Below are 17,725 nucleotides of genomic sequence, written 5' to 3' on the forward strand. Positions count from 1 at the left end.
GTTGTTGCAAGCCTTAAGGGGTCCTTCCTTCCTTTTTCCTTCTTTTTTTTTTTTTTTTTTTTTTTTTGAGACAGAGTCTCGCTCTGTCACACAGGCTGGAGTGCAGTGGCGCGATCTCGGCTCACTGCAAGCTCTGCCTCCCGGGTTCACGCCATTCTCCTGCCTCAGCCTCCTGAGTAGCTGGGACCACAGGCGCCCGCCACCAAGCCTGGCTAATTTTTTTGTATTTTTAGTAGAGACTGGGTTTCACCCTGTTAGCCAGGATGGTCTTGATCTCCTAACCTCGTGATCTGCCCGCCTCGGCCTCCAAAAGTGCTGGGTTTACAGGCGTGAGCCACCACACCTGGTCCCCTCTTTTTTTTTGAGATGGGGTCTCACTCTGTCGCCCAGGCTGAGTGCAGTGGTATGATCTCTTAATCCACCTTCTTAATCTGACTCACTGCAACCTCCGCCTCCTGGGTTCAAGCAGTCCTCCTGCCTCAGCCTCCCAAGTAGCTGAGATTACAGGTGCACACCACCACGCCCAGCTAATTTTTGTATTTTTAGTAGAGATGGGCTTTCATCATGTTGGCCAGGCTGGTCTTGAACTCCCGGCCTCAAGTGATCCTCCCTCCTCGGCCTCCTAAAGTGCTGGGATTACAGGCATGAGCCACCACACTCAGCAAAAGCTCCTTCCTTTTATTGCTAAGTAGTATTTCCCTGTAGGTCTAGATCTCAATCTGATGGACATATGGGTTGTTTCCAGTTTTTGGCAATTATGAATCAAGCTACTGTCTGTATTCACATACAGGTCAATCAGTGGACATATATTTTCATTTCTCTAGTTTGAGACCAGCCTGGGTAACAAGAGTGAAACTCCGTCTCAACAAAAAAAAAAAAAAAAAAAAAAAAAACTTTGCCGTTTTAGTACTTTAAGTATCAACCACTACTCAAAGAATTGAGGTAGGAGTACCCACTCCTCTAGGGTAATCAACCATCTTGGCTTGCCCAAGATTCTCCTGGTTTTAGCACTGAAGGTCTCACTTCCTGGGAAACCCTTCAGTCCTAAGATCAAACTAGGACAGGTGTGGTCACCTATTTTATTTGTTTATTTATTTATTTATTTTTTGTTTTTGAGATAAGAGTCTCTGTCTCCCAGGCTGGAGCGCAGAGGCGCGATTTTGGCTCACTACAGCCTCCGCCTCCTGGGCTCAAGCCGGCCCCCCCAACCCCCCACTTCCGGCTAATTTTTTTTGTATTTTTAGTAGAGACGTAGTTTCACCATGTTGGCCAGGCTGGTCTCGAACTCCTGACCTCAGATCATCCACCTGCCTCGGCCTCCCAAAGTGCTGGGATTACAGGTGTGAGCCATGTTATTGAGTGTCAGGCACTGTGCTGGACACTGCATGTCCAAACGTCATTTTATCCATGCGCCAGCGTCAAGGTAGTTTCGCTTGTACCAATCTTGCACATAAGGAAACAGCCTTAGAGAGGTTAGGTTGCTTGTGCAAGCCCAGGGTGGGTGGCACCCAGTCTGCCAGTCTGCAAAGCACTGGTATCTTCCAGCCAGTAGACATTGCTCCCTGGGTGCCCAGTTCTGGGTCTCAGGAAAGGTGGATTAAGGCTCCTAGTGGCAGGACCTGTGTGGGGATTTGCTGCCCTCTGGTGGCAGAAGGGACATCACCTGGGTGTGAGACTTCTGGGCATCTGTGAGGTGGCCTTTCATCCCAGGGAGCCGGACCTCAAATCTGACCTCAGCCCTAGGAAGATGCCACATGAGCAGTTCCCGCCAGGGTCTGCTGGGGCCCTGTTCCATCTGTCTGTGAGTCACATAATCACTCAGGCTGTCACAGACCCAGGGCTAGACTGCTGGGTTTGAGTCTGTGTGGCCCTGAGCCAATTGCTTTCTCCTCTGGGCCTCAGTTCCATTTCAGTAAAATCAGGATGATAGCCTGGGCAACATAGCAAGACTCCAGCTCTACCAAATAAATAAATAAATAAATAAATAAATAAATAAATAAATAAATAAAAGATTAGGCTGGGTGAGGTGGCTCACGTCTGGATTTCCAGCACTTTGGGAAGCCGAGGCAGGTGGATCACCTGAGATCAGGAGTTCGGGGCCAGCCTGGCTAACATGATGAAACCCTGTCTCTACTAAAAATACAAAAATTAGCTGGGCATGGTGGCAGGTGCCTGTAATCCCAGCTACTCGGAGGCTGAGGCAGGAGAATCACTGGAACCTGGGAGGCAGAGGTTGCAGTGAGCCAAGATCGTGCCATTGCACTCCAGCCTGGGTGACAAGAGAGAAACTCCCTCTCAAAAAAAAAAAAGTTAGCTGAGTGTGGTGGCACCAGCCTGTGGTCTTAGCTACTCAGGAGTCCAAGGCTGCAGAGTTGCTTGAGGTCAGCCTGGGAAACATAGCAATACCCCATGTCTACAAAAAATGTGAAAAATTAGCTGGGCATAGTGGTACATGCCTGTAGCCCTAGCTTTTCTGGACACTGAGGCAGGAGGATCCCTTGAGCCCAGGAGTTCGAGGCTGCAGTGAGCTATATTGGCACCACTGCACTCCAGCCTGGTGACAGAGTGAGACCCCATCTATTGAAAAACATATATCTGCTGATAAATATGTCCACAATTTAGACCAGACTTAGACACTGAAGTTATTACCAGCTCCTTCACACCCACATGCCTTAACTCTCTCTTGCCTTCGTGCATTCCTTCATCCATTCATTCGCTTAACTTCCATCCAGCAGATATCTGCCAAGAACCAGCTCTGTGCCAGACACTGAGGCTGGGGGTGCCAGGGAAACCTTTACCAACCAGACAGACACTGCCCCACACTCCTGGCTCTGTAGCTTTCCAATAGTCCATGGCCTCACATGTTCATTTATTAAGTGTCCATTTATTGATTGAGTCTTCATTCATTCTTTCTCTTAATGTCCTTATCCATTCATTCATCCGTCACTTGCTCATCTCACTGACACATCTATTCAGTCTTCATATATGTTTTCATTCCTTTATTCTCCGAGCATCCTGGAAGTACCCACTCTACACCACACCAGGGTTAGATGCTGGGATTCTAACCCAGCCCACTACCCTGCCAAGCCCATGGGGACGCAGATAGTGAGGACATAGTGGTAACTACTTCACCAGTTTTTGGGATTCAGAGCTGGGGGAGCACCAAGAAGTGAGCAATTCACTTCCTGGAGGTGAGGGGTGGGAGAGGCAATCTGAGAAAGCTTCTTGGAGGAGGTAGCATTTTGGCCAAGTTGAGAAGCCTGTATGGGAATTCTCCAAGGAGGAAAAGATGCTTTGTTTTGTAGACAAAAGTCTTTGTTCTGTGGAGTGTTTGGAGAAAAGTGAGGTACTGGTTGCTAACGTGTGGGATGCTGGGTGAGTTTGTGTGCACGGCCCCAGCCAGGCCAAGCCCTCCCCAGGTTCCAGTGACAGACCTGGGCCACTAAGGACCCTTAATTCCACCCTGAGCTCCTAGAAAACCACCCACTATTGGGCAGCCAGGAACAGCCTTTGGAGAACAAACACTTCACCCTCCAGGTACCATTCACTTGTCCACCTGTTCATCCCCCTGGGGACCCAGTGGGAGGGCGACCCTGTCCCTAGGAGCCCATGTCCCTCCAGCAAATGTTTCTTTTTTATATTTATTTATTTATTTATTTTTAGACACAGTCTTGCTCTGTCACCCAGGCTGGAGTACAAAGGCGTAATCTTAGCTCACTATAACCTCTGCCTCCCAGGTTCAAGCAATTCTCCAGCCCCAGCCTCACGAGTAGCTGGGATTACAGGTGTGCACCACCACGCCTTGCTAATTTTTGTATTTCTAGTAGAGATGGGGTTTCACCATGTTGCCCAGGCTGGTCTCAAACTCCTGACCTCAGGCGATCCACCCACCTCGGCCTCCCAAAGTGCTGGGATTACAGGCATGAGCCACCGCACCAGGCTTTTGTGGTCACAGAATGGTCTTGTATGATGTTGGTGTCCTGGAAATTACTTTTGTTTGACAAGAGAACACCAAGACCCAGCTGTGAATGTCTGGCCAGCTCCCAGGGAAACAGAACAGGAACTGGACAGAGCTTCTCCTTCACATCCTTTCCCTTTTTCCTTCTCTTGTCCCACTGATCACAAAACCCACACCATTACCTCGCTGACAATATACCTGCTAACCCCGAGGCTTTAGTCATACAAAGAAAATAGCCATTCTTCTGTGCTGTCGTAACATTTAATCATGCCTCTTACTTAAAGAATTCCAGCTGGGCACGGTGGCTCACACCTATAATCCCAGCGCTTCGGGAGGCCGAGGCAGGTGGATCACCTGAGGTCAGGAGTTCAAGACCAGCTTGACCAACGTAGAGAAACCCCGTCTCTACTAAAAATACAAAATTAGCTGGGGTGGTGGCGCATGCCTGTAATCCCAGCTACTTGGGAGGCCGAGGCAGGAGAATCGCTTGAACCCAGGAGGCGGAGGTTGCGGTGAGCCGAGATAGCGCCATTGCACTCCAGCCCAAGCAAAAAGAGCGAAACACTGTCTCAGGAAAAAAAAAAAAAAAGAATTCCAGAGACTGGCCTTAGGAGATTCAAATATCAAATGAAGCTTGCGGAGTGTCCCACCTCGGGAAGGAATGCTGAACAATTGATTGACATCCTTGTTGCCACCAGCCAGACTACCAGGTGACTCATTACTTAAGATAACCATCGCAACCAGATACGCGACCTGCATACCCTCACACGCTTTGCCCAGCCCAGCCTGCATATCCTACCCCTGATGTCAATTCCCATGCTTTGCCTAATAAAAAAAATTCCTGGCCGGGCGCAGTGGCTCATGCCTATAATCCCAGCACTTTGGGAGGCCCAGGCGGGCGGACCATGAGGTCAGGAGATTGAGACCATCCTGGCCAACATGGTGAAACCCTGTCTCTACTAAAAAATTAGCCGGGCATGGTGGCGTGCACCTGTAGTCCCAGCTACTCGGGAGGCTGAGGCGGGAGAATTGCTTGAACCTGGGAAGCGGAGGTGCAGTGAGTCGAGTTCGCGCCACTGCACTCCAGCCTGGCGACAGAGCAAGACTCTTGTCTCACAAAAAAAAAAAAAAAAAAAAAAAAAATTCCCCACTGGCTTTTCCGCAAGTCAGCTGGAGGATCCCTTCACTTCTGCTTCCATTGTCTCCCCTGCACTAAAGCACAAGCTCTGAAATAAACGCCTTGTCTGGGAAATCTGCTTGGATCCCTGGTAAGTTTCATTACAAGGGGAGCCAAACAGCCTATGGTCTGTAACACCAAATGTATGTGAGCAACAGCTTTTCTCCTTCTCTTTCTCTCTCTCTCTAATTTTTTTTTCTTTTTCTTTTCTTTTCTTTTTTTTTTTTTTAGACACAGAGTCTTGCTCTGTCACCCAGGCTGAAGTGCAGTGGCACAATCTCGGCTCACAGCAATCTCCATCTCCCAGTTTCAAGCTATTCTCCTATCTCAGCCTCCCGAATAGCTGGGATTACAGGCACACACCACCACACCTGGCTAATTTTTGTATTTTTAATAGAGACAGGTTTTCACCATGTTGGCCATGCTGGTCTCGAACTCCTGACTTCAAGTGATCTGCCCATCTCGGCCTCCCAAAACGTTGGGATTACAGGTGTGAGCCACCATGCCAGGCCTTTTCTCTTTCTCAATGTCAACTAAACAAAAAATCAGGCTTTTAAAAAATTAAGGTTAGTTTTTTGCAATCTTACTGAGGACTGTAACCAGGGAAAGTCTTTCACAGAGTTTGTTAAACTGCTCCAAAACAGAGTTTCAGAACACATTTATATATTTATATTTATATACAGTTTATATAAGAACATTTATATACAGTTGGTGGTGCCCTGCATGTGCTCAGAAGTTATATCAAGCTGGGCGCGGTGGCTCATGCCTGCAATCCCAGCACTTTGGGAGGCCAAGGTGGGCGGATCAGCCGAGGTCAGGAGCTCGAGACCAGCCTGGCCAACATGGTGAAACTCCGTCTCTACTAAAAATACAATAATTAGCTGGGCGTGGTGGCGTGCACCTGTAATCCCAGCTACTCAGGAGACTGAAGCAGGAGGATCACTTGAACCCAGGAGGCAGAGGCTGCAGTGAGCCGAGATTGCACCACTGTGCTGTAGCCTGGGGGACAGAGTGAGACTCTGTTTCAAAAAAAAATAAAAGTTATATCTAATATGCTCAGAAGTTACAATAGAGCAAAATTTCACCAAGGCTATGTGTGAGGGTATATCTAGTTACAGATTACAGAGGCTTGGCTGGGCATGGTGACTCACGCCTATAATTTCAGCACTTTGGGAGGCCTAGGTGGGAGGATCGCTTGAGCCCAGGAGTTCAAGACCAGCCTGGGCACCACAGCAACACCTTGCCTCTGCAAAAAATAAAAATAAAAAAATTAACTGGGCGTGGTGGCACGCGCCTGTAGTCTCAGCTACTCAGGAGGCTGAGGTGGAAGGAGTGCCTGAACCCGGGAGTTCAAGGCCTCAGTGAGCTATGATCGAGCCCCTGTACTCCAGCCTGGGCAACCAAGCGAGATCCTGTCTCAAAAAAAAAAAAAAAGTTATAGCAGCATAATAATTAATCCCGTCAGAGATTATGTACAGGAAGAGGCAGGGGCTAGGATCATTGAACTTGTCTTTTCTAAAAATGCAGTGATTCAGGCAAGAGAGGTGGAAACCTGTGTTCTCTCTCTCTCTTTCTCTTCCCAGCTTATTGTTCAGGGCGTTATTGGAGAGGGCTGCGCTCAGTCACCGAGTCACGGCCTTTGTGAAATCCTGCTCGCAAGCAGAATGAGCAGACATGGTTCCTTAGGTTTACTACTTTGTCTCACACTACGAAAGGGTCATTCATTGACAGAGGTGTATTTGCTGGGGGCCAGGTGTAGAGTAATTCGATGGGGACAAAGGAGGCAGGTCCCAGTCTTCAGGGAGCTCAGTGACATGTTTGCGCTGTCTTATGTAAACAGGAGATTGTCAGAAATGGAGGAGGGGGCACCAGACCCAAGGATGCGCCCAGACAAAGCCGGGAGGCGAGGAGAGCCGACGGGGAGGAGGTGCCGAGAGCATCAGCAGGGCTGCTCGGTGGCACGAAGACGCCCGCGAGGACTGGAGAGGTTGGCTAGGGCCAGGCTACTCAGGCACGGAGGGCCACCTTCCCTCCAGGGACGTGAGCATCTAGCTGCACTGATTTGTTGTCAGGGAAAACGAAATGAAACGCCGCAGCTTTGATCACAATAACCCACGCCAGCCTCAGGCTCATGAATAGTCAGCAGGCTGCTTGCGCTTTGCAACCCCGCCTCCGTCCCCCTCTGCGGAGACTGCGTATGCGTCGCCGGCGCGCGGCTGTGTCGTCATACTTGCGCGCCGCCGCCGCCGCTCGCTGGGGAAACTGAAAGGCTGCCATGGCTTGCCCAGCCGCCTCCTCGGTGCGACCGCCGAGGCCCAAGAAAGAGCCGCAGACGCTCGTCATTCCCAAGAATGCGGCGGAGGAGCAGAAGCTCAAGCTGGAGCGGCTCATGAAGAACCCGGTGAGACGAGGCCCGGGCTCCATGGCCCGTCCGAGGCCCACCCCCTTCCTCTGCAGCGCCTCTGGGTTCCCGCAGGTCCACCTTCCCCGCCTCCAAACTCAGAAACTCAGTATCCGACCCTCCAGAGCAGTCTTTGGGGAGGGGGAGGAGGAGGACGAGGAGGAGGCTGTCCCGGAGATAGTGAACTTCCCGTCTGTCCTTGTGTGAGAACCCAGCTTGAATCAAAGCACGGTGGAGCGGCTTCCCGTGCCCCAAGACCCCTTCTAGTTTAACTTTCTGTGAACAAAAAGCGTTAGACTGAAAAGGTAGAATTTGTGGGTTAGCAAAAGGGTATATTCTAAACAACACTGATCGTTAGACAGTGGCCGAGATGTTTGGAGCGGGTCACTCCTCTCCCGCCCACACCCGCTCCGGGCCTCGGTCCCCTCAATCATAAAAACAATTGAACGGGAACGTCCTTTATACCTTTGACTAGAAAAGCTTGACTCTTCTCCCCTAGTACTGTTAAAGTTGGCGGTTTCTAACTGGAAACTATGGCTTAGGTTTCTCACTGCTCTGGAAAGTGTAGCCCTGGGAAGGTGTGGACTGTGTTATACCCAAGAATACATAGGATGAAAAAAGCCACGACAGAGGGAAGAACACAAAATCAGCTCTGTGTCCAAGTAACAAAGCAATCCTGCTTCATTAGTCAATTAAAATTCTTTGGTCATAAGAGATGTAACTTGGGCTGGGCGCTGTGGCTCCTGCCTGTAATCTCAGCCCTTTGGGAGGCCAGGCGGGAGGATGGTCTGAGGCCAGGAAGGAGTTTAAGGCCAGCCTGGGCAACATAGTGGGTCCCTGTCTCTACAAAAATAAAAAAATTGCCTGGTGTGGTGGTGCACGCCTGTGAGTCCTAACTACTCTGGAGACTGAAGCAGGAGGATCACTTGAGCCCAGGATTCAAGGCTGCAGTGAACTCTGATTGCACCACTGCACTCCAGCCTGAGGAACACAGCAAGAACCTGACTCTAAAAAAAGAGAGAGATGTAATTTTGTCAACAGGTTTATACTTAGAAATGCTTTCATGTTTAAATGTTGCAGGACAAAGCAGTTCCAATTCCAGAGAAAATGAGTGAATGGGCACCTCGACCTCCCCCAGAATTTGTCCGAGATGTAATGGGTAATGTCTTTGTGTGTGTGTGTAAATATAATTTTTTAAGGTAGCTATAGGCCGGGCGTGGTGGCTCATGCCTGTAATCCCAGCACTTTGGGAGGCCGAGGTGGGCGGATCATGAAGTCAGGAGATCGAGGCCATCCTGGCTAACACAGTGAAACCCCGTCTCTACTAAAAATATACAAAAAAAATCAGCCAGCATGGTGGCAGGCGCTTGTAGTCCCAGCTACTTGGGAGGCTGAGGCAGGAGAATGGCGTGAACCCGGGAGGCGCCTGGGCGACAGAGTGAGACTCCGTCTCAAAAAAAAAAAAAAGGTAGCTATAAAAACCCTGTAATTAGTATTTGTTAAATCTCTGATGAGGGGAAATGTTCACATGTTCAGTGTTTTGCTTTTACAATGACGGGGATATAGTTGCTTTTATTTGTTCGTTTGATATCGGTAAATTTAGCTTAAGGGCTATAGTTGCTTATGGTTTGGCACTATAGAATTTTCTCCTGCAGTATTGCATTTTTTTTGTTTTTGTTTTCTTTTGGAGACAGAGTCTCACTCTGTCACCCAGGCTGGAATGCAGTGACACCATCTCGGCTCACTGCAACCTCTGCCTCCCAGGTTCAAGTGATTCTCCTGCCTCAGCCTCCTGAGTAGCTGGGACTACAGGCCCGCGCCACCATGCCTGGCTAATTGTTTTATTTTTAGTAGAGACTGGGTTTCACTATGTTGGCCAGGCTGGTCTTGGACTCCTGACCTCAGGTGGTCTGCCCGCCTCAGCCTCCCAAAGTGCTAGGATTACAGCTGTGAGCCACAGTGCCCGGCCATCTCCTGCATTGTTCTTAATAACGCATTGTGGTTTTTTTGTAAATAAAAATAGTTTTATTATTTTGTTGGATCATAAATTAACATATCTACAGGCATACCATGGAGATAGTGTGGGTTTAGTTCCAGGCAACCTAGTTAAAGTGAATGTCGCGATAAAGGGAATCATATAAATTATTTAGTTTCCCAGTGCACATACAAGTTTTCTTTATATTCTACTGTAGTTTAATGTGCAGTAGCATTATGTCTTTAGAAAGCAACGTAGGCCGGGCACGGTGGCTCATATAATCCCAGCACTTTGGGAGACTGAGGCAGGAGAATCGCTCGAGTTCGAGACCAGCCTGGGCAACATGGGAAGACCTCATCTCTACTAAAAATGTAAAAATTAGCCAGGCATAGTGGTGCACGCCTGTGGTCCCAGCTACTTGGGAGGCTGAGGCAGGAGGATCGCTTGAGCCCAGGAGGTTGAGGCTCCAATGAGCTGTGATTGCGCCACTGCACTCCATCTTGGGTGACAGAGCAAGACCCTGTCTCAAAAAAAAAAAAAAAGCTGAAGAAAAAACACTTTTACAAAAATATGATTGTTCTACATATACTACTTTGTAAGCACCTTTATTTCATTTAATGTATCATGGATGTCTTTTCAACTCACTAGAAATCTAGCATGTCAAATGTGAAATCATGGAGGAGGTGAGAAAGTCACTTAACCACAGTCTGCCCCTCCTGATACTGCATTTGAGTGGGATTTTTAGTGACTTCACATTCAACATTCATAGAACAAATAATTCACAACATCTACAATATGTCAGGTACTGGGCCAGTTCTGCATACAGTGGGGAGAAAGGAATGCATGTCCCTTCCACAACTTCTACTTTTTATTTCTTTAGTCTCCTTCGATTAAGGGTGACCTGTGTTGGTAAGTGAATTTCATCTAGAACTGTGGACTGTTTTGGCTACAGGTTCAAGTGCTGGGGCTGGCAGTGGAGAGTTCCATGTGTACAGACATCTGCGCCGGAGAGAATACCAGCGACAGGACTACATGGATGCCATGGCTGAGAAGGTCAGTGAGCCAGAAAGCTGGCTGAGCCCCCATGTTTGGGCAGTATGCATGTACTGCCTTTAGAAAAAAGCATTTGAGGAGGCTGGGTGTGGTGTCTCACGCCTGTAATCCCAGCACTTTAGAAGGCTGAGGCAGGGAATCACCTGAGGTCGGGAGTTTGCGACTAGCCTGACCAACATGGAGAAACCCTGTCTCTACTAAAAATACAGGTGCATGCTTGTAATCCCAGCTACTCAGGAGGCTGACGCAGGAGAATCGCTTGAACCCGAGAAACGGAGGTTGCAGTGAGCCAAGATCGTGCCATTGGGCAACAAGAGTGAAACTCCATCTCAAAAAAAAAAAAGAAAAAAGACATTTTAGGAAAAATAGATACTGCTGGTTGTGGCTGGTGTGAGGTCTGCCATCTACAGATAGCACGAAACGCAGAGTCTCTACTAAAAATACAAAACCCCATCTCTACTAAAAATACAAAAATTAGCTGGGCGTGGTGGCGGGCAACTGTAGTCCCAGCTACTTGGGAGGCTGAGGCAGCAGAATCGCTGGAACCCGAGAGGCAGAGGTTGCAAGGGCCTAGATTGCACCATTGCACTCCAGCCTGGGCAACAGAGCGAGACTCTGTCTCAAAAAAAAAGAAAAAAAAATGACACCAAGCAATAATCATAAAATATTGTAATATTTAGCCATAAAAAGGAACAAACTACTGATCTGTACAACAACTGGGATGATTCTTTAAACATGCTGGGTGAAAGAAGCCTTGCACAAAAGAGACCATATTGTGTAATTCCATTTATATGACGTTTTAGAGCAGGTACAATTAGTTTGTGTGAGAAAAAAAACTGGTTGTCTGGTTGGGGTCACGGTTGACCGGGAAGAGACATATGAGGGGACTTTCTGGGGTGATCAAACTGTACACTCGAGATCTGGGCATTTGGTTCTGTGTAGATATTAACTTTATTTATTTTTTTGAGATGGAGTTTTGCTCTTGTTGCCCAGGCTGAGTGCAGTGGCGTGATCTTGACTCACTGCAACCTCTACCTCCCGGGTTCAAGTGGTTCTCCTGCCTCAGCTTCCTGAGTAGCTGGAACTATAAGCACGACCCACCGTGCCTGGCTAATTTTTTGTGTTTTTAGTAGAGATGGGGTTTCAGTATGTTGGCCAGGCTGGTCTTGAACTCCTGATCTCAAGTGATCTACCTGCCTCGGCCTCCCAAAGTGCTGGGATTACAGGCGTGAGCCACCATGTCCGGCCAGATATTACTTTAAAAGGAAAAAGAAAAGCATACACAAATATGAAACCCTATTTAATGATGTGCATGCTTGAATGTTCAAGAATGGAACGTCCTGATGTCTGCAGCTTACTTTGAAATGCACCAAAACAAACAAACAAAAAAACGATGAATTGATGGAGGAATAGAGGTGTGAGTAGAGCTCTGGAAGGGAGGAATTGTAATTTTCCCCATTTTATAGATGAAGAAAATGAGGCTTGGAAACAGGACTGCTGGGAAGACATAATACAATGCATACCAATAGAGGTATGGATAGATTGATAGATGTGTGATAAAGAAAATCCAGCACAACAGGAATTGTTGAGTCAAAGGGGAGTGGATATATCTGCTGTATATAATTCTTTTAACTTTTCTGTCTGAAATTTTCAAAATAAAACCTTAGGGAAAATTTAAACCAAAGAGACAGCCAGGATACAGAAGAAAATATGTAAGAATGTATTGGAATGGCCAAAATTGAGTTAGAAAAAATTCTGCTTTTGGGGGCCAGGCGTGGTGGCTCATGCCTGTAATCCCAGCATTTTGGGAGGCCGAGGTGGGTGGATCACTTGAGGTCAGGATTTCGAGACGAGCCTGGCCAACATGGTGAGACCCCATCTCTACTAAAAATACAAAATTAGCCGGGCGTGGTGGCACATGTCTGTAATCCCAGCTACTCAGGAGGCTGAGGCAGGAGAATCGCTTGAACTCGGGAGGCAGAGGTTTCGGTGAGCTGAGATTGTGCCATTGCACTCCAGCCTGCACAACAAGAGCGAAACTCTGTCTCAAAAAAAAAAAAAAAAAAAAAAAAAAAAAAAGAGCCGGGGGGCGCGGCCGTAATCCCAGCTACTCGGGAGGCTGAGGCAGGAGAATCGCTTGAACCCGGGAGACGGAAGTTGCAGTGAGCCGAGATTGTGCCACTGCACTCCAGCTTGGGCGACAGAGTGAGACTCCTTCTGAAAAAGAAGAAGAAAAAATACTGCTCTGGGCACAGGATGGGGTCATTGTTGTGCTGGCTGTTGACTGATTCTTGCTTGTCCTGTAGTTTTTCCTGGCCCCTGGGTGTTGGTGGTTCTTCTTGTTCCTGCCATCTTCTGTGGGTAACAGTCTCAATCCTAGTGAGAAGTATTAGACAGTTTTTGTCACAAAACTCCCAGGTCACTGCAGTGGGTTTGCCTGTCAAAAATAATGCTCTGTGTATAGAAACCATCAAGCTGGGTGTGTTGGCTCATGCCTGTAATCCCAGCACTTTGGGAGGCCAAGGTGGGAGAATCACTTGAGCCCAGGAGTTTGAGCCCAGGCAACATGTCAAGACCCCATCTCTACAAAGAATACAAAGACTAGCCAGATGTGGTGGCAGCCTCCTGTAGTCCCAGCTACTTGGGAGGCTGAGGCAGGAGGATCACTTGAGCCTGGACGGTCAAGGCTGCAGTGAGCTGTGATAATGCCACTGTACTCTAGCCTGAGTTAGTGAGCAAAACCCTGTCTCAAAAAGAAGAAAGAAGGGGAAGGGGGGGGGGGGGGAGGGAGGGAAAGGAAAAGAAACTACGATCAGAAACACTTTTATTTTTATAAACTATTTTAGAGGGGAGGACATAGAGCAGGTTGCTGTCTCAAACACTATAAATTAGTCTGAAGTTTTTATGTATTGATTCAAGATTCAGAGAAAATACAGAAAAATGTTTCACAAACCTTGGCCTCCATGCAAATGCAAAGATTCTTATTTTGGATAGCAAAAGACAGTCTCTGAGATTTAAAAAAAAAGGCAAGGGCATCCTCATTTTTTTAGTGACTGACAGATCACCTCCATCAGAGCCCAGTCCCACTCACCCCTGCTTGAGACATTGCCTCTGCCAGGTGCGGCAGCCAGCTGGGGCTCTGTTTAGTTCACTTGCTGGTAAATTCGGCTTCTTCAGCAGCACAGAGTAAGACATTCACAGTTCAGCCGTGCCTCTAGCTCTCGTTGGCTGCCTTACCCAGGGTCTCACTCTGTCACCCAGGCTGGAGTGTGATCTTGGCTTGCTGCAGCCTCTGCCTCCTGGGTTCAAGCAATTCTAGTGTCTCAGCCTCCCGAGTACCTGGGATTACAGGTGCCTGCCACCATGCCTGGTTAATTTTTGTATTTTTAGTAGAGACGGAGTTTCACCATGTTGCCCACACTGGTCTCAAACTCTGGACCTCAGGTGATCTGCCCACCTCAGCTTCCCAGTGTGCTGGGATTACAGGCGTGAGCCACCGCACCCGGCCTTCACAGCTCAGCTTCTAAGCAAATCAAATCTTTTAGATTTAAGTCATTTGCTTTTTGGTTGTCCAGAAAGTTGATTAATTAAAGTTGATTTCCTTCCTGAAGGAATATTTTCTGCCCTCAGAGAGAGGGCTTGTTTGGTTTGTTTTCTGTGCCACTGTAAGCAGATGTGTACAGCCCTGGCGGTGCAGACCAGCAGAGGTGTTGAAGGCACCTCTTCCTCCTTTGCCAGCTCCTTATTTTTTGCTCCATTGACCTTTATGGCTGTGACTACAAGAAACGAGATGACACTTTGAATCAGTAGATGTCTTTGTAGTTTACAGGTGCTTTTCTATTTTTTTTTTGAGAGAGTCTCCCTCTGCCACCTAGACTGGTGTGCAGTGGTGCGATTTCCGGTCACTGCAACCTCTGCCTCCTGGGTTCAAGTGATTCTCCTGCCTCAGCCTCCTGAGTATCAGCCTCCCAAAGTACTGGGATTACAGGCATGAGCCATTGTGCCCAAACCCTTATTTCATTATTCTTCCTAACAGCCCTGGGAGAGAGGAATTAACAATTTTCCCCATTTAATAGATGATTAGACTGAGGTTTGGGAGACAGAACTGCTGAGAAGAAGTAATGCAGTACTTAACAAATATCTGTGGGTGTGGGTGCGTGCTTAGCAGCAGGTCATGGCAGCAGATGGCATGTGTTACGCTGCTTTAGAATCAGTCGTTTGGTGGCTGGGCACAGTGGCCTGTAATCTCAGCACTTTGGGAGGCTGAAGTGGGAGGATCCTTTGAGGCCAGGAGTTTAAAACCAGCCTGGACAACATAGCCAGACCTGTCTCTACAAAATAAACATAAAAATTAGCCAGATATAATGGCATGCACCCCAAGTCCCAAGTACTCAGGAGACTGAGACAGGAGGATCTATCAAGCCCAGGAGTTCAAGGTTGTAGTGAGCTATTGTGCCACTGCACTCCAGCCTAGGCGACAGAGTAAGACCTTGTCTCAAAACAAAAAGAAAAAAACTCAGCCATTTGGTAACTGTGGTTGGGCTTAGGGCTTGAAAATTCCATGGTTCTGACCCTCTGGCCATTCCTCCTAATGAGCTCTGGGCAGTGTCTGAGGCCCTGGCTGAGCAGACGGTGAGTGCTGCCCTCAGAGTGTCCTCTGCACTCCCACCTGTATTGTCTCCTATATCGTGCTGTGCATGAGTGGTGCCTCAGTCAACTGAAAGAGTTACTTCGCCATCGGAGACCTATGTATTGATTACCTGCCCTGCCTGTGGGACAGCCTTTTAAAGTTAAAATGGCCCTGGGGACCCAGGTAGTGCCTCTAGCACCCCCAGTAGTGTGACTTCTAGAACTCTCCTACTTTGCCTAAGCAAAACCTCCCACAGTCTGCCCAGACCAGAGCGTGTCTAAATGATGTGGGTTTTGTTGCAGCAAAAATTGGATGCAGAGTTTCAGAAGAGACTGGAAAAGAATAAGATTGCTGCAGAGGAGCAGACCGCAAAGCGCCGGAAGAAGCGGTAAGCGGCATGGCCTAACTGTGATGACACTTAAGGGCCAGGGGTGGTGGCTGGGTGAGCTGAGTCCTTGCAGTCAGTAGTAGTTCCTCTGCGTGACCTGTAGGGGTCATGAGTGTAGAGCAGTGACTTCTACTACCTGAGCAGAGAGCAAGTTCCTTATGACCCTCCAGCTGGTTACAGATTGTCCAGAGCTTGCAAGTCAGGACTTCAGTGATCACATTGATTTCTGTGTTTCCTTCATGTCTGTATTTTTTTTTTTTTTTTGAGACAGAGTCTCACTGTGTCCCCCAGGCTGCAGTGCAGTGGCACAATCTCAGCTCACTGCAACCTCTGCCTCCTGGGTTCAAGCAATTCTCCTGCCTCAGCCTCCCGAGTAGCTGGGATTACAGGTGCCCGCCACCATACCCAGCTAATTTTTGTATTTTTAGTAGAGACGAGGTTTCACCATGTTGGCCAGGCTGGTCTTGAACTCCTCACCTAAGGTGATCTACCTGCTTCTGCTTCCCAAAGTGCTGGGATTACAGGCATGAGCCACTGCACGCGGCCGCATCTGTATTTTAACAAGGTGCTGCAACCAAACTTCCCATTTAGCATGTTTCTTAAATTACAGTTTATGACTCCCTTAAGTGACTACATGGTATATAGGCTGTGTGTTTATATGTGTATCTGTGTGTTTACCTAAGTGGTCCCTCAACTTTTACAATTAGAGCTGAGCAGGATTATAACAACAGCCCCTAAATATCTTGAAATGAAAAAGCATCTTTAGGGACCAGGCATGGTGGCTCACAGTTGTAATCTCAGCACTTTGGGAGGCCAAGGCAGGAGGATCGCTTGAGCCCAGGGGGCTGAGGCTGCAGTGAGTTATGATCGCACTACTGCACTCCAGCCTGGGTGACAAAGTGCAACCCTGTCTCTACAATAATAAAAAATTTTTTTTTTTTTTTTAAAAGCATCCCCGTTATTTCTGAAGTTGCTTTGCCTCAGGGCTCCCCAGGATTTCCTCTTGAATCCTAATGAAAGCAGCTGATAAGGACGGACTGACAGAGTCATGCAAAAGTTTTGGTTGGTGCAAAAGTAACTGCAGTTTTGGACCGTGAATTTTAGATCATTATAACTAGGCTCAAACCATGTTTATTGATCAGAATAGGAACCATTACAATCAACACATTTTGACCAACGAGAAATAAGTTTATTTCTATAACGTAAAAATCCATGCTCCGGGATTTGAAGAACTCGTGGAAAGCATTTTCTGCATCCTGCTGGTTGTGGAAGTGCTTTCCCTACAAAAAGTTGTCAAAGTGCTTGAAGAAGTGGTAGTCGGTTGGCAAGAAGTCAGGTGAATATGGTGGATGAGGCAACACATCGCAGCCCAATTTGTTCAACCTTTGAAGCGTTGGTTGTGTGACATGTGGTCGGGCGTTGTCCTGGAGAAGAATTGGGCCCCTTCTGTTGATCAGCGCTGGCTGCGGGCGTTGGAGTTTTCAGTGCATCTCATCGATTTGCTGCACATACTTCTCCAGTGTATTGGTTTCACCGGGATTCAGAAAGCTGTAGTGGATCAGACCAGCAGCTGACCAGCAAACAGTGACCATAACCTTTTTTGGTGCGAGTTTGGCTTTGGGAAGTGTTTTGGAGCGGCTTCTTGGTCCGACCACTGAGCTGGTTGTCGCAGGTGTCATGTAAAATCCACTTTTCATCACACGTCACAATCTGATCGAGAAATGGTTCATTGTTGTTGCATAGAGTAAGAGAAGACGACACTTCAAAATAATGATTTTTTTGATTTTCGCTCAGCTCATGAGGCACCCACTTACCGAGCTTTCTCACCTTTCCAGTTTGCTTCAAATGCTGAATGACTGTAGCATGGTCGATGCTGAGTTCTTCGGCCCCTTCTCATGTAGTTGTAAGAGGATCAGCTTCCATGATTGCTCTCAATTGGTCAATGTCCAATGACCGATGGCTAGCCACGATGCTCATCTTCAAGGCTCTCGTCTCCTTTGCAAAACTTCTTGCCCCACCACTGCACTGTACATTCATTGGCAGTTCCTGGGCTAAATGCATTGTTGATGTTGTGAGTTGTCTCCACTGCTTTACGACCCATTTTGAATTTGAATAAGAAAATCACTTGAATTTGCTTTTTGTC

At 47.8% G+C, this 17,725-nt stretch overlaps 1 protein-coding gene across 3 annotated transcripts in view; it reads left to right on the plus strand.

Moving 5' to 3' along the window:
• The first annotated feature begins 7,361 nt into the window (after positions 1-7,361).
• PRKRIP1 (PRKR interacting protein 1) overlaps positions 7,362-17,725 on the plus strand; it is a 30,265-nt gene continuing 19,901 nt past the window's right edge. Inside the window, exons 1-5 of one of the 3 annotated variants that reach the window (XM_032756140.2) lie at positions 7,384-7,536; positions 8,617-8,695; positions 10,464-10,564; positions 15,497-15,582; positions 16,533-17,700. In XM_032756140.2, the coding sequence (XP_032612031.1) occupies positions 7,411-7,536; positions 8,617-8,695; positions 10,464-10,564; positions 15,497-15,582; positions 16,533-16,596 (456 nt within the window). In that variant the 5' untranslated portion in view covers positions 7,384-7,410 and the 3' untranslated portion in view covers positions 16,597-17,700. Of the gene's footprint in view, positions 7,537-8,616; positions 8,696-10,463; positions 10,565-15,496; positions 15,583-16,532; positions 17,701-17,725 lie in introns of those variants that run through there. The other 2 variants (XM_032756139.2, XM_058443705.1) reach the window with 2 other exon arrangements.

The sequence above is a fragment of the Hylobates moloch genome, unplaced genomic scaffold, assembly GCF_009828535.3.
Source record: "Hylobates moloch isolate HMO894 unplaced genomic scaffold, HMol_V3 SCAFFOLD_1, whole genome shotgun sequence".
Lineage (NCBI taxonomy): Eukaryota > Metazoa > Chordata > Mammalia > Primates > Hylobatidae > Hylobates > Hylobates moloch.